This window comes from Ictidomys tridecemlineatus, chromosome 1 (assembly GCF_052094955.1).
Source record: "Ictidomys tridecemlineatus isolate mIctTri1 chromosome 1, mIctTri1.hap1, whole genome shotgun sequence".
Taxonomy (NCBI): domain Eukaryota; kingdom Metazoa; phylum Chordata; class Mammalia; order Rodentia; family Sciuridae; genus Ictidomys; species Ictidomys tridecemlineatus.
In genome coordinates, this window is record NC_135477.1 from 88,355,633 (window position 1) to 88,381,716 (window position 26,084).

At 33.0% G+C, this 26,084-nt stretch overlaps 1 protein-coding gene across 2 annotated transcripts in view; it reads right to left on the bottom strand.

The window, feature by feature from the left end:
* Positions 1-26,084, bottom strand: part of Ap3b1 (adaptor related protein complex 3 subunit beta 1) — a 239,841-nt gene that overhangs the window by 13,115 nt on the left and 200,642 nt on the right. For both annotated transcript variants that reach the window (XM_005328985.4, XM_040271866.2), the window contains exons 23-25: positions 19,717-19,948; positions 15,146-15,230; positions 3,875-3,972 (exon numbers count right to left, since the gene is read on the bottom strand). In XM_005328985.4, the coding sequence (XP_005329042.1) occupies positions 3,875-3,972; positions 15,146-15,230; positions 19,717-19,948 (415 nt within the window). The remainder of the gene's footprint in view (positions 1-3,874; positions 3,973-15,145; positions 15,231-19,716; positions 19,949-26,084) is intronic.

The following is a 26,084-nucleotide window of genomic DNA, read 5'->3' on the forward strand; positions in this document are numbered from 1 at the left end:
CTTTCAAACTCTGGGAACACTATGTTCTGTCTTAGGCTGTTTAACTTCAACATTAGGCAAAAGCTTTAAAAACTACACAAGCAGTCAAACACTGCTTTTAAGTAAAGCACAGTGGCTGACATAACACTGCTGAGAGATGTGTGTACTCATTTAGGATTTAAACCTTCTCCATTAAGCTCTATTGAAGAGCAACTGCTGAATAAATGAATGCAACTATGTTTATGTTAAAAGCCTGTTTCCCGCAGCATGTAATTAAAGGAAATGTTGTACAAAGCCAGTACTTTTGTCAAGCTCCTGTAAATGGAAAGATGGATAGCACTCAGAGAAGTGAATGCATTGCTTCATATTTAACCTTAACACTCTTGTCATTAATGGTTTGTCTAACTTGTTCTATAAAAGACAAGGTACTGCTCCATTGAAGTAAAATTAAAAAAATCAACTAAACCATGCTTTTCAGAACAGAAGATTCATTATCGTCAGCTAATGTATTGGCATAAAGCAAAGTAACATCCTATCAAGTAAGGCACACATTCAATCTGCCTTCCCACCCCCCTTTATTTTTAACTCATGCTGTTTTATTGTTATAGGCAATTTGTACCACTCAGCATGACAGTGTAAACTGAATCAAGATTAATTTACATGCAAAAGAACACTTAGGAGAGCAGCATGGTAAGCAAATGTATTGTCTCGATTGCTGAGGTGGAAAAAGAACCTGGAAAGAAAAAAAGGTGCTCTAATTAAGGGGCATCAAATATGATTGCTTGTGGTAGTTAAGGGCCAGAAAATAGTAAATGTCTGACCATTTAAAGAATTAGCATCTTGCTAGCTAGGAACCCATAAGATGGATGCATAAATCACAATAAAATTAAGTAAACATTTTAGGTTTCTTAAATCAGAGATTTTGCTAAATGAAAATATATCAGGTATTCTCAAATTAACAAGAAAAATATGCCAAGGTATCATTAAGTTTCTCCTATAAAAACAGACTTTCAAACACTGGATAGCCTGCTCACATATAATAAAGGTAAAGTTACTGGGAAAATATTTTAAAATTGCCAGGCTAAAGAATTTGTGGCTTCTTTCGAATTTATCTAAATTTTGGTGAGCCCTTAATTTAGGTTAATCAGATGTAATTAACTGCTAAAATGCAAACCAAATAATATAAGGAAATCAAAGTTGAAAGGACCTTTCCAAATTTTAGATTTGCAATTTAAATGACAAGAAGAAAATGAGGAGAAAGCTTGGAATAAATAATTAGCTTATGCCCTGAAATTAAAACTGAAGAAACCAAATTAAAAATTTTAAGTAAAAAAAGAGATCCCATGTTTTTTGTAGTACTGAAAGATTCTTACACATTGCTCAGGAACTCAGCAACACTCAAAACTGAAAGCAATGAATGCATAAATCGTGTCAAGTGAAGGTACATAATATAAGTATTATAAATGTACAGGATAACTCAGTCTTTCATTTAGCATTTGACTACACTCTTATAAACAAGTATATTTATTCACAGAACTTTAAATTCAACAACTGAGAAAAAGTGTTGGATCAGACTGTATATTAGTAATAAAACTTTTTGTTTTAAAAATATTAATCCAATGTGGTAATCCGGTAGAACCACTTTTATTTAATATTTCACACACTTTCTGGTACATCTTTAGAATAAAAATAGAACCATGTTCCCCATGTTCTTATTTATATATTTTTTTCAGTTACTTGTTAATTAATACATTTAATGTATTTCTTGAGTCTTAAAATATATGCCGTGTGAAATGAGATATTAATTATGTAATTTCATTTTATTTAAAGCAGAAAATAGGTCAAAACTATCATGTAATAACACATACTTCTTAAATTTATTCACATTGTTACCTTCCAGAGCATTGCACTGATAAAATGTGAGGAAACTGATTTTTATTTTGATGTAGGATTTTCCATTAGTGAGTTATTTCTAGGTATCTTCTGTGAAATAAGCTAAGCCCTCTTCCTTGAATAGATAACAAACAAATACATGTGTAAAGTTGAGAATTGAGACCTCCATTACCAAACCTGCTGAAATCTATGACTGAAAAGATGCTCTTGAAAAGACTCTCTAAACCTGTGGTAAATTTGCCAGCATCAAGTCCCACATCAAAGAATGAATTCAGGAAGACAGAAAGAATGATACAGAAATGCCAAGAGACCTGCAAGGATTTACAAATACTTCATATAAACAAATTTTCAAATAGCTTTATTCAGAGTAGCCTTTCTGCTCTATTAAACATAGCAAACAGCTGCCAGATTTATTCAGACAAATAATCAACAACCATAGAAGTAAAATGGCAGAAGAAAAAGGAATTTTGGCAACAAGTCCACAGAGGGCCGCAGCTATTCTCCAAGTGCACCTCTCACGCACTTACGGTTCTGTATGGCTAGTCAGCGAAAAATCCCTCAGTCACAGCAGAGCACAAAAAATTTGATCGAAATATCAAGTATTCTAAACAAAAGCTGAGGGAGTGAAAGGGTATGAGATAATCTGCTGTTTTAGATATACTTAGCTGCACTTCTCAAAACCAGAATATCCCCTTAACAATAAATGTGCCAAAGCCTTATTCAGTCGCTTGCGTGCCACTCACCTTGGTTTGCTGAGCAGATGTAAAGCAGAGAGGCAGGCTTTAGCCAGCAAGGGTAAGAATAGCAAATATAAGAATCAATTCAATTTGTCATTGGAAAAATAAAATCACAAAGATAATTTTCTTTCTATAGCAACAATGAACTTCCGAGCAAACAAATTATAGTTGGATTTAATCATTCTTTTTATCACTTATAAATAAGGTCTGAAGAAAAAAGACTACTATAAATTTGTAGGCTTGTCTGATATTTTCTTGGTGGGGTTCCTCCACAACAGGTCTTTTTTGACATTGTGGATTGCAAAGGCTTGGAGTAAAATAAATCTTCAGCACTACAATATGGTAGTGCCAGGAAGCAAGCGTTGTTCCGTAGGTGTGGGTATTTGTGGGCACTTAGTACTTTCTGGAAGCCTGATGGTTTGATTTAATGATCTCAAAATGAAGGGGTCTTTTGTCTTCCTACGTAGGGAAAATGGCCTAGACTCATGTAAAGTTTTAAAAATTGCTGATTATACAGCACTTAAATATGTCTTAGTTTTATAAATGTTATCCTTAAATAAGCACCTAAAATCAGTGTTATTTTTCCATATTCATATATATATATATATATATATATATATAACAGCCCCTCATTTTTATTAGAAGGTTTGTTTGACTTTGGGCAACATAAAGGCTATTAATATTTGCATTCTACCAAATATATTTTCTTTGTAGGTATATATTTAAAAATGCTTTAGTTCTGATTTATTTAAACAACACATTTCTTTAAGATAGAATTAGGTCAAAGGAAAATAGAAGTCTTTTAATACTATAATCAGGACTTTATTTTGAAGGGTAAGGAACTCTGTGTAGGAAAAATACGTTAGTAGGACATGAAAGATAGTTCTATAATAATAATAAAAAAACAGAAAGATTTATAGTGGTAGGATATTATTAAGACCCCAGTTCCTGGCATTTTTCACTAATACAAAAAATATAGTAGTATACAGTCTGGTTGATGAACTGCAACTCTCACAATTCAAAACCTGATTAAGCATCAATTTATTATTTTAAAGACTAGTATTAATCAATTTTCAAGTATTCCAGGAATATAAACAAACATATACTTTTACGGTCATTTTATAAGTGGAAAGCATTAACAAAAACAGGAAGATTGTGTGCTGACATCTGTCAATGGCTATGTGTGCATGAAAATTTTCGAGACATCAGAAAAACAAACATTCTGTTTGGCACATAAATTTCTAGTAAACTGTAGTATCTCTTACCTTGCTCTTTCTTAAAATCTTTTTCTGACATGGTCACAGGTAAAAGCAGTTCTCCAATAGGTGGCTGAATAGTAACATTGAAGCAATCATCCTTGGTGCTAAGAAAAAACCAATTAAAGCTGATTAAATGATTAATAAATAAATATACCTATTAATATTATGCAAAAGGATGCAATTAAAGCATATGCCAGCATTTTAAGTATATTTGGCTTAAACATCACAGCTAAAAAGCCTTGAAATTTTTCTCAAAAATATCGTTTGCAGAGAAATACATCTATTAATCAACTTTTTTTAACACCAAACTGCATGCTTATAGTAAATTATATCATTTGACATAGAATCTTTATTTATTTATTTATTTTTGGTGTTGGGGACTGAACCCAGGGCTTTAAACATGCTAAGAACATATTTTTCAACTGAGGATACCCCCAACTTGGAACAGAACTTTAAAAACAGCAGCAAGGGTATGTGTGTGTGTGTGTGTGTGTGTGTGTTTGTGTATGTGTGTGTGTATATACATATATATATATATATATATATATATATCCACTATCAGTAGAGAAACACTTCATGCAGCTTATAGAGAAGTACTATATTATACATTTAATATATATACTTACTATATATTTACTAAAATATATACACACTACATTGTACACTTGAGAGTGTAAAAGATGAAATGCCTTAGTCTTCAACAGTTTAAGATCTCTTTTAAAAAATTAGATCAGTTTTTAAAAAGAATAAAATAGAGTGGCCATGCTGAATTTAGGTAAGTGTTCATCTGCAAACTGGCTTTCTTAATTTAAAAAATATTCTTATTTCTAATAGTGTTTTCTATTGACATTATTGATCAACATATAAAGCTTACCATTTTAAATGACAGAATATAAAGAATTTAAGAAAGCCAACCTGTTTTTTTTAGTATCAGACAGAAAAACAACACTAAGTACATTTATTTTCCTTAAATCTCAAGATATTACATCAATAAAAATTACTAAAAGTGATGTAATTTTTTTTAGTTGTTGATATACCTTTATTATTTATTTATTTATATGTGGTGATGAGGATTGAACCCAGTACCTCACACATGCTAGGCAAGTGCTCTGCCACTGAACCACAACCCCAGCCTCAAGTTAGGTTGATGAATTTATTGCTGCAAATAAGGTTCTTGAGAAACAGGTATTTATTATTTAGAATACAAGTAGTCTTGGAGTTTCCAACCAAAGGCTCATTAAGTGGCTGAAAGAAACATTTAGGGACTCAAGATTTCTCTAGCTTCTCATTCCACAGAATGTTGCTTTTTCTCGTGGGTCCAGATGGCTGTGGTTTCCCCAGGTACCACTTTTACATTTCAATAGAAGGAGGAAATGATGAAAAAGTGGTAAATAAAGGAGCCAACCAAATAATTCCTTTTTATCTGGAAAGCAAAAGTTTTCCTTGAAGTCTCACAGACTTTCAAGTTAGAATTGATCCTATTATCTGTCGGAAGGTGAATAGGGAGCTGCATATTATGAATAAGGCACAACAAACATTTGAGAATTTATTTGAGATTTTACTCAAGGGTGAGCTATGGACAAATAATTTAGTATGAAGAAATAACAAAATGCAGTTTAATTTTATTCTATTATTCTTAAAAGTTGCCTTATATTTTTCATATATGGACAGTCTAAGACAAACCGATAAAATCTGTTTATTTATTAACTCAGCAAATATTTAATGAATAGAAATCTGATCCTATGTACCGAGTAAATGAATATATGGGGATTTAAATGTGAGATTGGCCCTTAAAACTCACAATGTTTGGGAGGGAAAGAATCTGTTTATGATGAAGTGGCAGGTGCTACGATAGAGAAGCACGTGTGGAGTATAGTCCATGGAACAGGGTCTGGTTCATTCTGCAGGAGTGAGGACAAGCCTATTTCCAAGAGGAGAGACAGGGTCATTCTGGCAATGGTAGCAGCCTGGTGTGTCAACAGATGAAGACTGGTGGAACATTGTATGGAGCATCATACACAGTATGACTGACCATTCATTCCAGTTCTCCCAGGAATGCCCCAGTTCATGGCTATAGTCTTGGAATCCTGTCCAATTCTCTAAAGATAACTCATTTATATGATTAAATACATGGATACTTTATCCATATGACTAAGACAAAGGTGTTTCAGTGTTTCTTGAAGCAACTTGAAGCAATGGGAATAACTGGTAAAATCTTTGGAAAGTAACTGATTCCATTTGTATTTCAGAAACTGTTGGCAAATGTAGGGTGGAGTAATGGAGAAATCAAAGGCAGGTAGATTGGTTAGGAGTCTAACTTAGAGGAAGCAGGGCTTTTTAGTGTGTAAACCCTATCAATGATGTAAAGAGGCAGCTTCTTTTACCCAAATTTATTAATAATGAAACTAAAGAGAAACTAAAAGTTAAGCAAGGTCAAAAAGGGGTATGCCGAATATTGCAGGGAGGCAAATTAAATGAGGAAGAAAAAGAAGCAAGTATAAATGCTGACCTTAAGAAAAGTAGATCAGGTTGGGGAAGAATGCAGATGGGAAGAAGTGGATATGCAGATGGGAGTGGAAGAAGTGAGAAAAAAAGAATAGACACCTCCTGAGGATGAACTGGTAAAAGAATGCTTAAAGAAACCTGAGCATGTTTAAAGTCAGAGGGAAAACCAGTAAAAGGGAAGAAACAAAGGAACACAGACATAGCAAGTCCTTAGTAGCAGTGAAGAGGTTAGGATGAAAAGCACAAGAGCTAGGCGAGGGAGTTGGTCCTGAATGGAGAAGTAAACTGCTTTATAAACTGTAGAGGAGTGTTGAAGCCATGGAGGAGTAGAGAGGTAGGATGCTTTAAGGATGAGACCCAGCCTGATGGAGTAGAAGGCTAAGTCACGTACAAGAAACACACAAAGGCTGTGGAGGAGTAGATGGATACGTATATATATCTACATGAACTATATGTGTGTGAGTGTGGGTAAGTATAAATGATAAATTATAAACTTATTTAGTGCGAAGTATAAAATTTCAGCTTCAAACTGCTGGATCCACTGATGTTCTTCAAAGTGGAAGGCATGGAAGTGCAGCAGCCATCAAGTGACCCTGAATGTGACCAGTACATGTTAACAAAATTAGCAATGATAATCAGTAGGGGAATGCTTGCTATTTTCCCCTATCACAAACAATATCCTTGAATAGACCCTTTTCTGTACAAGGGCAAATACGTCTAAAAATGAAACTGGTAAATTGAAAATGATAAATATTTAGTGTTTTGATAGATAACTGCCAAATTGCCCCAATAAGGTGGTGTCAATTTTAAGTCACAGTGTCTACAAGAGTGTTTTTCTCCATCTTCCTTGTCAATACTAGATACTAAATTATTTTGAAATTTTGCCAATCTGATGACTGAAATGTTTTAATTTTTATTTTCTGAATATCAGTGACACTAAACATCTTTTTTTTTGGGGGGGGTGGGGGCGACATACCAGGGATTGAACCCAGGGGCGCTTAACCACTGAGCCACATCCCCAGATAATTCTTTTTTTTTTTTTTTTTAATTTATTTTGAGACAAGGTCTCACTAAGTTGCTGAGCCTGGCTTTGAACTCACATTCTCTTGAGCCACTGGGATTACAGGTGTGCAAAAACATGCTGGCACTAAACATCTTTCTAAGTTTATTTGTCATTTACATTTATTATCTTGAAAGTTCCTTGCTCTTACCATTTTTTCTACTTTTCTATTGGATTCCTTTTCAGTGATTGTGACAGTACCTTATATTTGGTTATTAAACTTTTATACATTAAATATGATACAGTGTTTTCTCACTCTCCTATTTGTGGCATCTTTTATTTTCTGTAGAAAAGTTTAAATGTTTTTTCAGTGCCGGGGGTTGAACTAAGTGCCTTGTGCATGCTGGACAAGCACGCTACCACCAATGGTGCCCCTAGTTCTTCAATTATTAATAGTAGCATCTGTGAGTCATCTTTCTTTATATTTTCTGGTTATTATAACTTACCTAAGACTTCTGCCCCCCAAAGAGTATGAGAATATTTATCTATATTATATTTAAACACCTTTACAGTTTTTTTTTTTTAAATGCTGGGGATGGAACTCAGGGTGTACATGCCAGGCAAGTGCTCTACCACAGAACTATACCCTTAGTCCCCACTTTTAAGTTTTAAAGATTAAATCATAAATCCACCTGGAACTTATTTTACAGTAATCTGTAGGAGGAAGCTACCTTCAATTTTTCTCAGTAACAACAGCCCTCATGCCAGTTATTTTAAGATCTAATTTTTTCCCACTGACCTGAAATGATAAACAAAATTTCTAAATTCTCTATTTTGTTTCACTGTGCCAGTACTAACAGTATCAATGAAAATATTCTTGTGGCCTTAAGGAATATTTAAAAATTATTATAGCGACAGACCTCTCTTTCTTTCTGCCCTTCATCCTCTGCTGTTTTTTGCGCTGCTAGGGAGTAAGCCCAGGACTCAGTGCATACTAGGCAAGTACTCTGCCACTAAGGAGACCCCCAGCCCAGAAATACTGTTCTTCAAGTTTCTTGAAAAGGCCTACTGGAATTTGGATTAGAATTGTAAGAAATTTAATAATTAACTTGAGGGAGAAGACTTTGTCCCATTTAAGACCATAGTATATTTCTTATTTTATTTCTATTTCTTTATATTTTATTTATATCTGCTTTTATAGATTTTAGAGAAGTTTTGGGGTTCTCCCCAACCTCCACATAGGTTTTTGTATCAACTTTTTTAAAAAATTTTTTATTGGGGCTGGGGATGTGGCTCAAGCGGTAGCGCACTCGCCTGGCATGCGTGCGGCCCAGGTTCAATCCTCAGCACCACATATAAACAAAGACGTTGTGTCCACCGAAAAATAAAAAATAAGTGTTAAAAAAAATTTAAAAAAAATTTTTTTTATTATTATTTTTAAGGTACTGGAAATTGAACTCAGGGGCACTAGACCACAGAGCCACATCCTCAGCCCTATTTGTATTTTATTTAGAGACAGGGTCTCACTGATTTGCTTAGGGCCTCACCATTGCTGAGGCTGGCTTTGATCCTCCTGTCTCATCCTCCCAAGTCACTGGGATTACAGGCATGTGCCACCACACCCCACTGTACCAACTTTTAAAACTCATTAGTTTAGGGGCTGGGACTGTACCTCAGTGGCAGAGTGCTTACCTAGCATGGCTCTGGGTACGATCCTCAGCACCACATAATAATAAACAAATAAAATAAAGACATTTTGTCCATCTACAACTACAAAACATTAAAAAAAATAAAACTTATTAGTTTAAATGAGTTCTAAAACTAGTTAATAATTATATTAAATAAATATTATAATTTGTCTCTCCCCTTGTGGGATTAATACTACTTGTACTTGTCTTTCTGTACTGACTAGAACTTCCATTATAATGTGAAATACAGTTTTGAGAGTAGATATCCCTGTTCTGCTTTTGCAACTTAAAAGAGGATGCTTCATATAGTTCATGTGGTCATGGCTCAACGTGTATGGCTCAAATGTCATTTAAGTTCACCAACCCAAGATGTGCACATTTATGTGTTATTCTTTTGGGTTTTAAAATTGGGAACACAGACTTACAAAATTGACATGGGATAATTTCCTTCTTTTTCCTTTGTTATCTAGAAAAGTTTAAATGATACAGATTCTCTTTGCTTTATTCCTAATTTATAGTTTTCTAAGAAATCATTAGTTTCATCTAAATATTGTAATTTTGTCATAGAATTATATACAACATTTAAAAATTTTTTTCAATTTTTTTAGTTGTCAAGAGATCTTTATTTTATTTATATATATATGGTGCTGAGACTTGAACCCAGTGCCTCACACATGCTAGGCAAGTGCTCTACCACTGAGCTACAACCCCAGTTCCCACAGCATTATTTTGTAATCAAGATTTATTTTTGCTGCCTTTCTCCATTTAAATCTTGGTTTCTACTTTTTTTTTTAAAAAAAATATATGTATATATTTTTAGTTGCAGATAGACATAATACCTTTATTTATTTTTATATGGTGCTGAGGATTGAACCCAGTACCTCACACATGGTAGGCAAGCACTCTACCTACCACTGAGCCACAACCCCAGAGGCTGTATCTTCTCTTTAATGATTAATTCTGTGTGTGTGTGTGTGTGTGTGTGTAAAATTTTGTACAACCTATAAGTGCTTTTTAAAATGTTTTTCCCCATAACTCAGCAAACAAGGAATTCTTTGTAAACACAAACATCCTAGATAAAAATTGATAACTAAATTATTAAAATTTTGTATCTACCACTGTCTGTGTGCTGGCCAATCTAGTCTTTCTCTGTGATTTGTCAGTTTCTAATATGTGTGTTAAACATATACCATGACCATGCTTCTGTCAATTTCTCTTAATATTTATATTAAATTCTGCTTTATAAGTTAGGAAGCTAAGTAGTTTAAAGGTTTATAACTGTTATATTTTCTTGGTGTATTGCAATGAACAGGGAATATTTCAATCATTTTTTTTCTAATTTTAGCACATCTATTTGATAAACACACATATATTTCATCTTTCTATTTTCAACTATTCTGTGTTATTCTTTTTTAGGCAGGGTTCTTACAAGCAGAATTGCTGAATTCTATTTTTTACTTGTTTGATGTAAGTGGAATTTAACTCACTGACATGAATTGAGAAAACTTGAATGTGTGTGTGTGTTTTTTAATGGTTCCTGCCAGATATTTTATTTAGTTTTCTATTTACCATGCCTTTCCCCCTCTCCAATTTAGTTAAGCTTATCAATTTTAATTCCTTTTCTCCCTCCATTTAGTTGATTGGAAATTATCATACATCATATTTTGATTATTTCAGTGATTATACTTAATATTTTAAACCATATCTAAATTTATTTCTGCCATTAGCCGATCCTCTTGCTGAGCATGACCAGCACTGGGAAACCATCATTCCTTCTCACTCTTGGCCTCATTGAGATTTTGGTTCCAGTTTGCAATTAATATTTATTTTTCATATTATTGTGTCAACAACTATTCTTATAGGCAGAATTCCTGACCCACTTCGTTCTTTTATTGTCTTTTTCTAAGATTAAAAAAAAACTTCTTTCCAATATTTCTTTAAGCAATCTTTACACAAAGGGTTTGTAGGTGGTAAACTGATAGAATCTTTGCTTGTCTGAAAAATGTCTATTTGCTATACTCAAATTTTTAAAGGTCATGTCCTTTTCCTTGTGGCTTCCAGAACTGACGAGAGTACTGATGAGAAATCTTATTCCATTCTCCTTGTTCCTTCTTAGGAGAGCTGCTTTATTCTATACCCTGGAAGACATTAGGATAGTTTTCTTCTTATCAAAAACTTCAATAGGATGGAGTCTTTTCGATAGTCTTTCACAATCATCCTATTTGGCCTTGAGTGGCCCCCTTTAAGCTGAAAGTCTGAGATTTCTTTTGCTTGAGAAAATGTTTTTCTATAATTTATTTCTTTTTAATTGTTTCTTTTTTCTTCCTTCCAGTTCTCCTTATCAGATGAATTGATCCTTTTAATCTTTGTTATTTGTCATCTCTTTGTCTTTTTGCTTTCTATTACAGTTGATTTCCTTGACTCTCTCTTCCAGAATGCAAAATCAGTATTCAGCTGTATCTACTCTATTATGTATGTACTGGATTTCTTTTGACATTATATTTTTAAATTGCCAAGAATGCTTTTAAAAATTTCTAATTGTTTATTTTTCATGGCAAGAAGTATGTTCTTGCTTTTGAATTTAGTGTTCTCTTGAACTACATATTATGATTTTTAGAGAAACCTTTTCACTTTTTTAAATAATTTTTTAAATCATTTTCTGCCTTCATAGTCAGTATCTCTTTGAACCTTTTCTTTCAAGTTGCTGCTTTCCTTCAAAGGTTTGGTCATACTAAACTGTCCAATAACATATGCAATGAAGGACAGAACTTATTTAGCACACAAGGAAATTCTACTATCTATTAGCTATGAAATTTTAGGTCAATTTCTTAATATTTTTGTGCCTCAGTTTACTCATCTGTAAAATGGGGGTGTAGTAATACCACTTTTAGAATTAAATTAGACAAACTGACATATAATTACAAGTGTGAGAATAGTGTCGGGCACACTGCAAGTCATTGACAAATATCAGTCTACTATTACTATAGAATCTAGTCTCTTCCCAGGGTTGGGAGTGAATAGAGTGTTAATTTTAAGTGCATGAAATACTGATCAATTACATGGACATGAAGGTGGGAAGCAAGTAGGAAAAGATTAATTCTCCCTGTCCCCCAACAAACATTAAGACTGGATTTAATTTAGTGGTAGAATATTTGAGAATATAACCTGCTTCAACTGCATTTCATTTCAACTCTGAGGATCCTGCCTCCTTTATACACTCAAACCTTGCTGCTGCTCTCTTAGGTCTCCATGTCTACACCAGAAATCCTTCCCCACCAGCAAGCTGTTCATTTTCTTTACAGTGCTATTTTTAGGCCTCAAATTAAATGTGCATATTGTCTGATACTAGTGGTAATTTTGGGGAACTGAGGGTTGAAAGTAGGTCTTTAATTTTCTCTTGACTACTTTAAGACACTTAATTTTTTTTTTACACTGATTCACTTTGTGCTTGATATTTTGACATATATGTTCTTACCATTACAGTGGTTTACTCCCATGAATGTTTTGTCCTGTGGTTTTTATTTTCTATTATTGTCTTTTTCCCATTTGCTTTCTGTCAATAATTCTTCACAATTTTTCATCAGCTATTAATACTCTTTGTTATTTTTTAGTTCTCTTTTCTCTTTCAAAAAATATGTTTTCTGTATTTTTAATTGATTTTTGAACAAAAGAGTGAATGCAAATGCTCAGTCCTCTAATTTAAGCCATCCTATATTATTTCTCATACTGGTTAACATATCATACAAGGACGGGGAACTGTTTATATATTGTGTTGGCTTTTGGAAAGATATATTTATGTCTATTATATGCATTTTCAATCTCATAAATTTAATCTAGAATTTAATTTGATGACCACTTAAAATGCAAAACAAAGGAGACATTAATGCTTATCAAGTATCCATAAAACTATATAACTATAAATAATAGTTTTCTCTACCTGAATAACCATAATGATAAAGAAATAATCTAGAGTAAAGTAGGATCATTTTACTCTTGTAAGACGAGTACCTGAAAGTCCATGTTCTCAACATTTTTGAAGGCTTCTTATCAAATATGCTCTTATTACCCATAATTTTATGTATTGATTTTTATAATGTATTTCAAGGAAAAAATTCAATATCAGCCTTTCTTGCCTTTTTTCTTTTTATTGAACTACCAAGACTAATACAGCACATCACTAAACAAAAAGTGCTATTTACTATGCAAAAGGCACAGTCAGTGATTGGCACCTAAGACCAATTGATCTACCCATTACCACTATCTCCCTACCCCCACTAGCACTACTATGAAGCTATTGATTTAAACACTGTCGATCGGTTTCCATTTTCTGATTTTGGGCAGGCCAATTAAGAAAGTGAGTAATTGTGATTACACTGCTTCAGGATCAATTACATTTGATGCAAGACAAAGTGCTCTTTTTGGAACACACAAAAAATTATTTTTGATCTAGCATGCTTTTGTGTTTAATAAAATCTAGAATAAATAACTAATTTATACTTTCACAGTCAAAAAACATATTAATGTAAGAGCTTCTAAAAGCTAAGGATATTTTATATAGAAAATAAATTTATCATTTTCCTAAAATTAAGAGAAATTGAGAAAAATTACTCACATATACTCCCTGAACTAAAAGTCAAACACTATCTGCATATTTATTTCTAAAGAGTCTTAATTATGTAAGACAAAATATTAATTGTGTAAAACAAAAATGTGTATCCTGCCTATCAGACTACAAAGAAAGAGTTTGTAATAAAAATATTGAAAAATAAGAACCTACCTAATTATATAGAAATTAAAAGTTTTTTTGTATAAATTAATAAGATAAAGGAATTTTTTAGTTTTTAATTTTGGTCTAACTTGGTACATGAGCTTTGTCATTGAGCTCACATTGTCCAAATCATTAAAATGAATATACCTCTGGTGTTGGAGGCAAATCTATTTAGAGTGATGTTACTCATAGTCTGGTGTTCAGTAATATTGATCTGTGTTGTTTGTCTAATAGAAAAATAATAAACAATTACTAGGCAATGTTGGGAAAAGTAATCAGTTTTTATATATCACTAATATAGCAGACCTCCCAAAACATAAAGGTGATGATCTGCATAAAATCAATGTGTTATGCTACAATGCTTATATTCATCACTGCAGGGTCTCTGCAATAAAAGGTATAACACTAGGCCTGAATTACTGATAAATTGAAAAGGTATGTGAAAATGAAGGTTTCATATATTTAATCTATGAATTTATTTTAAAATGTCTTTGTCTTAAACTTGGAGATTTTCAATAACAAATTATTTTCTAAGCTGACTAAAATTCTGATAAATAAAACATCTCAGTTCTTTCTAGGATAAAAACAAAGCAACTTCAACTCAAAACAAAATAATAAATCCTATCCTATATCACAGAAACATAAAATAAAGAAATTCAAAGATAATTCTTCAAGATGCATGTATATAACATCATTGTACTAATTTGCTAATGAACTCTGAATTTTTCAGAAATGTATAAAACATATGAAAACAATAACAACAATAAAATCTAATCTGAAAAAACTATTTTGAAAAGTATTCAGCTATGGAAATTTTGCCAACTGTTCTTCTGTTTGATTTTTATCAGAAACAGTTTAAAAATTAGTGTAAAAAGGAGAAAATATATGGGTTTGGAATCAATAAATACCTAAGAAGCTCAATATATTTCAAAATGACACACTGTCTCAAAAGGTAACTTCTCTGTCTATGCAATAATATCATTAAAATTTAAATTTCTCTTGACTTTTCCAAAACTATAGGATCAAAATAAGTAAAAAAAAATTATTTAGTAGTCACTTCTTTCTCTAACAAAGCATGAATTTCAATTACATATATGGCAGACTATAATGGTTAGGTATGTAAGAAATAATGGTTATCTTTAACCCACACTGCACACAATTTGTTCAACTACTCCATGACAAAGAAAAACAACGTCAAAGAAAAAACACATTTGTTTAAATGTTTTCAGTCTCACGGAAAAAATCTGTTGAAAGCTAGCTTTGGATCTGCTATCCTTTACAGGTAATATAAAAAACAGAAGAACAATTGAACTTACCACAACTGGAAACTGGCAGTCTGTGTAGAATCACAAAAGTCAATACCCATTGAAACAGTAATGGATCCCTCAGGCTCCAGAGAGTCTAGGAAATAAGATAATTTAGACATGAAAACAGGGATGTGAAAAAGAGACAAACTAAATACTGAATTTTATGTAATGTTATGTAATTTGGTTAAAATAGTGAAATTTAATGATGTCTTATAAAAAAATTTCAAAGTAAGAATATTAAAGGAAATTATAACCTCACTATTCTGCTTGAAGGTATATTTCTTTTCATAACTTAATTCTGCACATCCTCCAATTCACATATTACATCTATTTGTTTCAGAAGCACGTCACTTCCTGAGAAATTTCATGTTTTATCAAATTGTCCTTATAGGCACTGAAAGTGAGAAGGAAATCAAAGTATTCCTGTTTGAAACAGCCATAGTAGACTTTTGGAGATTATTAAGATTATGCATTTATGCCACTATGGGACCCACTATTCTGTATAATTAATATGTACTAATAAAAACAATTATGCACTTAAAACTAGAGAATGTTTGTTCTAGACGTAAAAAGTAAATTTTAAACAATGTTCCCAATTTTCAATTGAAAAAAAATCAGAAAGTTAAAAATGCAAATAAAAGGAAAGTTGAAAGAAATTAAGATGCATTCAGAAATTAGCCAAGAGACTGGCATTATTTGAAACTAAAACAAGTCTAATTGCATTATTCAAAAAATTATTGAAAGAAAATTCAATGGCAGGTTTCATTATATTGACAAAACAGATAATAAAATATCATTTTATACAAATGGAATATCTGAAGTTTCAACTAACCTAAAGTATGGGAAATAACTACACCAAATATATGTATTTTTTTCAGTTCACAATAATAAAACATAAGACAACAATAAAAACTCCATTCTTCTTATGATTCCAGGCTAAACCTTAGACTAATTGGGAGCAGCTTTGATATCTATATTCATGTATATAATACATATATTTAAATAGAAGCCATCCACTTTTGATTTCTGCTTTTCTCGGAGTCTTCATATGGCTTTAACCATATTGTACGATAATCTCATATTTAGCTTTATCTATTCTGTATACAACTTGTCAAATTCAGTAGACTGTGATGATCCCAGGCTTGTTGGTAAATATGTCTTCCATTTAATACTAATCATGGACAGAGATGATGGTACAGATAGAACAAAAAGAATAATCCAATAAGCCTGATGTATTAAAAATTGTGTTTATACCTCATAGACTCATTGAAGACTAGGTATGCTAAGACGACACTTGTTTGACAGTGATTTAAAAATATTATTGGTTTGCTCAGTGGTATGTATGTTGGTTTGCTGGATTTTGGTTTGATTTTTGATTGCTTATAAACCTAACATTTGCCAGTTTGCTACTCAAGTATAAGATTTGCTGCCTAAATTTTTGGCAAATGGGCTTTATCTGTAGGGTTAAAAAAATATGTATAACATTACATCTATTTGGTTCACAAACCCATCTCTTCCTGACATTTCCATGTCTCCAAGAGCTATGTGCTGTCATTTATCAGTTCATATCTCTGTCAGTCTCATTGCTCAAGGCTACTCCCCCAGCCTCGTTCATGCTAGAGACAGAATGGGCCTCAAACTTGCAAAACAAGCATTTTACCTCTGAGCTACATTGTCAGTCCTAAGGTTATTCTTTAGTGGATTCTTCATATTTCCTCTACGTTATATTACCAGGGTTTGGTCTTGTTTGTGTCTGATAGCACATTGGTAGCAAACGTCCTCATCTCTAAAACAAGATAGCATTCATGATTTAGATCTTTCTACATCATGTATTCTTGTATTTCATTTGACAAAGTGACAGCTCTCGAGATGCCATGTTGAGAGCTCTTTGACACTGTTTGATACTGTCTTCAGTCTTAAGATAATTAACTGTGAGTTTAGTACCATGCTAATTCTGGAGGACAGTTCATGATCAATGGCATGTTTTATTATATGAACGCTTCAAGAGCAAAATGATCAGCATAAAATTATTCATATAATGGATTTTTATAATATTTGGAGCCTACTAAAATGGGAAAGCTTACCCAATTAGATGACTGTATTTGGTTAGTGCTTCTGGATTGCCACTATATATTTCAGATGGCTGTGTAAAAATGGCTGCAAAACACTATGTATCACACCATTCATAATGAAAAATGAAACCACATAGGATATCACCTACTATGATGTGACAGTTGTATAGTAACTAGTGAAATCTTCACTGAATGCAAATTTGTCAACTTTTAATATAAAATCACTGAATACAGCACCAATGGACTAAGGCTATTCTTAGTTAATCTCCAATATACTTGGTCTCATTGGGAAAAATGCTACATTTTTCTTACTATTCATGCAAGAAATCCAGTTTCATGCTGCAGGCAGAGCAAGATCTAAAAGAAGCCATCATATATTACAGACAAAAACAAGGCTGAGCAGTGACAAACAAGAAACCTGCTGATCTTTTAACATGTGCATACATGCTTCATGATGAAACACCGTGCCTCCCTTATTTCATAAACAGCATTTGTTTTTTGTTGCATTCTTAAGAACCTTGGAGGGCACTAATTTAGGTATATCATACTCTGGAATTCTTCTGTACTCTGTTGGCAATAAAGTCTAGGTGGTATTATACACAAATAAATACTACATAGGAAAGAACTCTCTGTCTTAAAAAGATATTCATTCAACAAATGCCGACAAAATGAAGGAAACATTACAATCACACAAATTTTCCTAATAATGGAAAAGAAAGCTTATAACTGTTACTGAGACAATGGTGTGTGTGTGTGTGTGTGTGTGTGTGTGTGTGTGTATGTATTCATATTTTATTTCTGTGTTAAGGTCATACCATGAAATTTATTATATTTATTTCTTCTATTCTACATAGGCCAATAAAAGGTCAACTCATCAACTCATTATGCCATCCCAAGGAAACATTAATACTGTTCTACTGTTTTAACCTTTGGATAACATTTTCAACCTTCAGACAATTCATATATCAGCTGTTTGACACTTCTAAAACTAAACTAGCGAAGAAAAGCATAAAAAGGTCACAAATTGGTATATTCTATAATTCCTTGGCAATATACTAACTTCACAATGCTTCTATAAAAGTTAGGATATCTGCATTCTTTAAATTGTGTCTTAATTTGTCAACATATTTTAAAATGGCATTAAGTGTATTCTGAAATCAACTCTTCTGTTTTTTGCTTACAAAAGTCTACCAGGATTTATCTATTAGGAATTGTTTTATTCCTTTGTGAAAAATATAACATTAACAAAAAAATGACTTTACTAAATGACTCCTAAAAATTATAGGAAAGAATTTAGCAATATCAGAGCTCAGATGAAGAAAAATGGAATAGTTATGGAAAATAATTAGTAATGAAGATACAATTATAAAACTTGAGTTCATACTGGCCAAAGGGCATTGCTCACCTAAACTATTATAAAAAGGAGCTATCTGATATTAACTTTTCAAGGATTCAATGACACAATCTTGTATCACTTCAACTGAGATTTTGCTTGAGGCTTCCCCCAACAACACTTTAGGACTGTTTCTACTTAAAAAATAGAGCAGAGTTAGGCATTCTAAATATTCCACCATTTTAAACTCAAAGACATACAATTAAATTGAATTTTTAAGGGTATATTTTTGGCAAAATACTTAAAAAACCACAAGGGGATAACTAGTGGCTGCTGATGCTCAGCTGATCACTGGGGCAACCTGGAAAGCACATCTGCTTTTGAGGATGGCTGCTGCTCAGCACCAGCTGGCTGTTGCATGCAACAACCAAGGACCAAAACTGTTGTATCTATGCTGTCTTCCAAGAGAGAGAGATTCCTCTTACGCTTTTCAAATATAAAAATATCTTGTTTATAAATGGAGACAACAGGCTAAAAATATTTAAAAACATGTTGTGGATAAATGCAATGCTATACTATGTGCTGTTCTATATTCTATACATGGACAGGAAGACGAGCAGCAGAGTGAATAGCCTCTCCATTTCTGCTCCCTTCATTTTTCAATTTATGGTATGTGAAAGGAAACAGGAAAGGGTCTTTGAGATATGGAAGGAATTATATTCAAAAAGTCAAACTGATTTTCTTGCTTTTAATGCACAATAAGACACCTAAAATCATGGAGGGAATGATGCTGATCAGGAGGAGAGGTGGTAGAAGGTGACTCAGATAGGTAAAGAGGGATGGCAATTTTGATTCTGCAGACCCATCCTTTCATCACTATGAGTATTACTATTGCTGGGACCTGATTCACTAAGGGCAAAGAAATATATTTCTCTTCTATGATAAATACAGTTTAAAAAGGGAAAACAGGGCTGGGATATAGCTCAATAATAGGGCACTTGCCTAGTATACACCAGGCCCTGGGTTTGATCACTAGCACCATGTCCCAAAAAGGAGGGGGACCCTAAATATGCTAATAGTCAATAAAATAATTTATTTTACTTTTTAAATTAAAAATATTTACTTTAAAAATGAAAAGTTATCAAATATAATTTTAAACAAGAATTAATATTTACCTATTGGATGAAAAACATGCATTTGCATGCCTACAGGAAGTTTTTTTTCCCCTATGTGGATATTTTCTATCTTTCGATCAGAAGTATTATTCAGAGTTATTTGTACAGAGACCATCTTATCACCAAAAATGCACGGTTGTCTTGGAAAGAAATAATTGGCAGCCAGTCCTTTTCCACTCATTCGATGAAGTAGCACATGAGTTTTCCCTGGTACGAAGACAGGAGTACCGACCTGTTGCACATGAAAAAAAGAAATTAAAAGATGAATTAGTAAATATAGTTATTAATTCTTTTAGAAAACAAGAAAGCATTTGTGACATTTAACTTCTGATTTCCCTAAAGTATCATATAAAGCACAATAACAAATATCAGCAGGGTATCACATACATAGATACTAGAAATGATATAAAACTGTAAAGTACCTTTAAAATAGTATTAAAATTTTCTATAATCTGCAGGCATGTATTAAACTATTTTGACAATACAATAAGAATATCACCTCAGTTACGTAAATATATTCTTTTCAAAAACAATTGTTAGCATTTTCCCCTAGATACTCCATAGATGGCTTCTAGCTAACTTTGTCATTCATTTTAATTGTCTGATAGTTGGTTTTCTTGGAGGTTTCAACTATAAGTTGGTATCAAATTTCAATAATAACCTTAGTGTACCTTTGTTTCTGATTCTGACTCCTTGAATAATTTTTCACCTTGAATTTCTTTCACTATAGACTGAAGAACATGGCCTCCAGTTTACAGAGGTCTCTTCTTCAATGCTTTAAACAAACAAACAAACAAAAAAGCCCCCAAAAACCTCTCCTACTTTGAGATCAGTTAATATATTTTATTAATTTTTTATTTATATATGATAGCGGGATACATTACAATTCTTATTAAACAAACAGAACACAATTTTTCATATCTCTGTACATTTGTATATACAAAGTACATTCACACCAATTCATGTCTTCATACATGTACTTTGGATAATAATGTCCATCACATTCCACCATCATTTCTAATGCCATGCTCCCTCCCTTCCCTTCCCACCCTTCTGCCTTATCTAGAGTTCATCTATTCCTCCCATGCTCCCCCTTCATTTATACTTTCCTCTAGACCTTCCAAGGTTACAGATTTTTAAAAAGATATTTTCTTAGTTGTAGATGGACACAATATTTTTATTTTATTTATTTTTTTAATGTGGTGCTGAGGATCGAACCCAGTGGCTCACACATGTGAGGCAAGTGCTCAATCACTTAGCTACAACCCTACCCTGCAAGGTTTCAGTTTTTAACTCAAGTGGAATGTTTTAGGTATATCAACTCTACATTTATTTTTCTCCAAATATTTAAGCAATTGTCCCTATATGATCTAATTAATAGCCTTTCTTAAATGATTTGTAAATGTAAATGCAAAAATTCTATTTATGTCCTAGGGGACATTCCTGAGCCTTGATTGATCTGTTATACCTAGACTATATTGTTTTATTTTCTATTTGGTAAAAAAATCTTTCCTCATTTCCCCATCCCCTCAATATTTTCTTTTTTAAAAAAACATTATTTTTTTAGTTGTGGGTGGACACAATACCTCATGCATGCTAGGAGAGCACTCTACTTCTGAACCACAACCCAAGATCCTCCTCACTATTTTCTTGACTAAGTATCTCCTTATTTTCTATTGAGTATCAGACTCTTTTAAATTCTTCCTTCCATCTCATTTTGATGAAAGTCATATGCAGCATTATTAAATGAAGAAATGCTGTCCATTATAAAACCATGTGGTAGATGTCTTTCCATCCAAAGCCTCAGTGTTGCTTGTTAGCCTTGCCATTTACATCTGATGAAGTTAAAATCTTAGTAATTATTAATAACTTAAAATTCAACAGCAATCCAAGAGTTAAATATCATATATGTGTGTGTGTGAATATATATATATATATACATACATATATATATAAAATGATAAATTATGTCTTTTATGCATCATTTAAACATGGTTTTCTCAGAAACATCAACTTATAAATGTGGGAAATTTAAAATAATCATTATAAAATTTTATAAGAGTTTATTTGCAAAATATAATAAATAACTGTCTGAGGTTAAATTTCAGTTATATAAAGTATCAAGGCAACTGGATCATTCAGTCTACATTAGCTTTCTGATGATAAAAACAGTTAAGCTTTATTTTTCAATTTTTTTGGTCTGTGGCAAGGCATCATCCATGGCAGAGGGTGGGAAGTACAGCAAGCTGCTGCCTCAAGGCATCCAGGAAGAAAGCAGCATGCTACTGTCCCCTTCAAAGGCACTCCTTCAGAGACCTAAAACTTCCTACTAGGCCCCATATCTTACAGGACCCTTCCTCCACCTTCCAATAGCAACAAGCTGAGCATCAAGCTTCTACAACATGAATGCGCTTTCAGGGACAATTAAGATTTAAACTGTAGTGCCACTTTGACTTGCTTCTCTCCAGCTTTCAAATCATCTTCCCTTTTACATTACAGTTTTGGCTTTCTTTCCACAGATTATATATACCTCAACATTTTATGAGTTTTCAGAGAGGTAAACTATCTGTACCAACTCCATTTAATGATTTAATAACAACTGCATCTCAGGGACACTATAGAAAGGAGAACTGGTCAGGGTCTTCAATATGCTTATTATCTAATTAAGGGAATCAACATGTAATAAGGAAAAATATAATTATTCAGCTAAGGGCTTGTATTTAAAGTTGATTCTTATAGCTTCAGTGGAATTTGTGTGTACACATACACACATACACACATATTGTTCTATGTCTATTTGTTTAGATGACATCATATCTTTGAATGTTCACTGCTAAGGACTGTTATTTAGGGCTACCCTAATTGTCACCTGAGAATTTATAATGATAACAGAATGCAGAGTTCTTGAGCACTGAAACCAGAAGAGTTTTAAAAATATTTTTGATTCAAGGTAGAGAACATTATTAGCTTAGAAGTGAAAGCTCTTTGGAAAGTTGAAATGTCTAACTATTGGGTTGGGGTAGAGTACTTCCCTAGCATGAAAATTCAAAAACTAAGCTCAGATAAGCCTTTCCTCTTTTAAAGTTTATTTACTTCAGGTATTTGCTATAGTAATTGAAAGTGAACTAGCATAAGTAGTTGGAGAAAAGCAGGACAAGCAGTCAGGAATTAGCATTCTAAATACCATATAAGGTGCTTAGAAGGTAAGCCTTTAGTCACTTAAGAGCCATCAACATGCCTTGGATAATTTATTAATTCTCTCCCCATCTAATCCTAAACATACAATCCAAACATTTATTTTGTTTTTCTACCTAGTCTCAAAGTTCTACAGCCTTATTATAATTGTTTTAAAAAGATTTTAAGACATGTGTAAAAGAAGAGAAACTTCAGTACAATTTTCTGCCTTCATTCTTCCACACTCAATCAAGTTCAAGGTGAGGAACATTCTCTAATGAATACATGTCTAAAAGAGGCCCTCCCTGAAAATCTTCAAAGGTTATCTATAATAATATAGACAGGCTTATTTTTCTTTCATAATAAATAGGATCACAAATGGCAATCTGTGTTAACAGGTTGAGCATCCCTAATCTGAAAATCTTAAATCCCAAATGCTTTAAAAACTGAAACTTGTTCAGTGCTGATATGATGCATTTTGGATTTTGAAGAATTTCAGATTTTGGATAGAAATGCTAAAACAATAAAGTATACACAAATGTTCCAAAATCTGAAAAAACTCCAAAGTCTGAAACACTTCCAGTTGCAGGCATTTCAGATAAGGGATACTCAACCTGTACTTATTTAATTATAAAAAGGGACTAGTTGAAAATGTTTCCTAAGTTCATACAAGTCATACTGAGCCAATTTTTTCCAATATCTAGATAACTATATAGATGATTTTTTGTTCAATAACATCACTGGACTATATAAGTCCTTCAAGAATTTCATATATAATACATTTAATCCTGACAGAAAAGCAAGACCTTACTTCAATATATTTATATCAGACTAGATACCTAGGTTCCAGAAACATAGATCTATAGTTGTTTATATTCTAAGATGCTAAACTTGTAAATGGGTTTTCTGATATCATTGATATTATAGATATAAATAGTTTGGTTGTATATTAAATAGGATAAAAGATTATAGAGTTACCTAGATGTAGGCTGTAAAAATCAGGGCTTAAGGAAAAAAAAAGCAGATATTTACAAGCTTAAACACAACAGATATGTATAGCAGGGGCAAGCAAGCTATAATAGTCCCTCTAACCTCAGGGGATATGTCACAAGATGTTCTTCAGATGCCTGAAACCATGGATGGTACAGAACCCTATATATACATACCTATCATCAGGTTTAACTTAGAAGTTAGGCATAGAAAGAGATTAACAACAATAACTACAAATAGAAAAATTATAACAATATACTGTCATAAAAGTTACTTAGAACTTATGAACTGTTTATTTAGGGAATTTTCTATTTAATTTTTTTTTTTTGTACCACGGGTAGTGACTGTACAGCCCACATGCCAGATATGGCCTGCTTCTTGCTTTTATAAAGTTTTACTGGAACACAGCCATACTCATTCTTTTACATACTGTTATGGTTGATTTTTTACTCTATAATGGAAAAGCTGAGTGGCTGGAATGCCTAAAATATTTACCATCTGGTTCCCTTGTAGAAAAAAGGCATAAATGGCACATTTTCCCTACCAACCCTCTTTCCTTGATTTTGGGAACAGTTCTCTATAGGTTTCACATTTCTTCATGTTTTCTTAGCGAAGGCATTAACAACTTTGCTCCTGAAACTCTTTTCAAGGATGCCTGTACACCAAACAGCCTTTGAAAGTCAGAGGTAAATGCCACCTTCTGGGGTAGGAGAGAGATTTATTTGCAGTCTAGAATTACAGACAGTGTTCTCTTCTGGGGCAAAGGCAAAAGAGATTTGCTAAAAGCCCTTTACAAAAATCTGGAGTCTTCTATACTGCATGTGTAGGCATCACCTGGCTTTTCTTATGTGGGACTTTGGGATTGAAGAAGTGATTGATATAAATGATATTACCCTGGCCACTGCTATTGCCGTAATGGGTCCTTAGGGTCTTTATCTCTAAGAATCTTGTGTCTTCCACCACTATTTCACAGTTCTCGATATTCTTTGGGGGGAAGGTATCATTCAACAATTCCCAGAGACACTTATTTCAAACAGTTAAATGATAATACTGAGTAGGACCACCATATACAGTTGTGCAGTGGCAAGTGACTGAAGAAAGATGAGCCAAAAAATAGAGCTTATATTAAAGGATGCCTTTTTGGAATCTGTACGATGGCACCATACAGGCTGGTGACTTTGTCAATGAGACCTTTTTCTTTTTACTTTCCTTTATGACAGTCCACATTATGTCCTGTTAATTGTTTTTAATAGATTTATGAAGTATCATAAAATGTTCTGATAGCTGACAACAGAGTGTTAAGAAAGTTCTATGGCATAATTGTGAAAAAAACAAAAAGAGTTTCGTTTTTGTTTTTTTTGGTTTAAGACAAGTGGTGGTTTTGTGAGGGAGCTTTGCTTTCAGTGCTTTATCCTATAGTAGTTATATATGAGACTGTTTGCTCAACACAATCTATTTTATTCCAGGAACTTTGCTACATTCAATTCTCCATGGAGTCATCATGTTCTTATGCCACTTCATGACCTGGCCATGGTTAACTGGCTCAGGAATGAATACCTGGCCCAATGAGTCCTGTTCTTGGAATTTGGGGCCTATGAATGTGAGCCAGTCTCTTTTAAGCAACTGCAATTCTAATTTAAAACTCTAGTTATCTGTGCCCGCACTACTGCTATATTACTCAGGGAGAAAGAAAGAATAAAGCAAATTTCAGAGAAAAACATATATGAGAGACAGAGATTCTAGCTGGTAACTTTGGTTTGAATGGCTCTTGAGGCCCAGACATCTTTATACCCTTGCTGAAGCTTAATTTTCTGTGAACTTCTCCAGCTTCCTTCCTGTAATTATTTTTTCTTTCTCACTTAAGCTAGCTCAAATTTGGTTTCAAATAATCTCTTCCATCCTACACTGATTGGGACTTGTCAGATTTCAGGACACTAATTGGAGGGGAAAATAAGCTTTTAATGGGAGAATATGCTCTTGTGTCTTTGTCTAAGGTTCTAGTACATACTAGAATGGTAAGCTCAGGCCTGGCCTTATTAGAATGAACCACATATAACTTTCATTTCCGTAGGTCAAAAACGGTAAAATTACCCATCTCATAAGGTTCATCTAGCAGCTTGCTTTGATAAGGCTATTTAATCCTATCTTCTATAGAAAAGAAGAATCTCTGATGAGGGTCATCCTCTTACGGTTGTTCCATATTG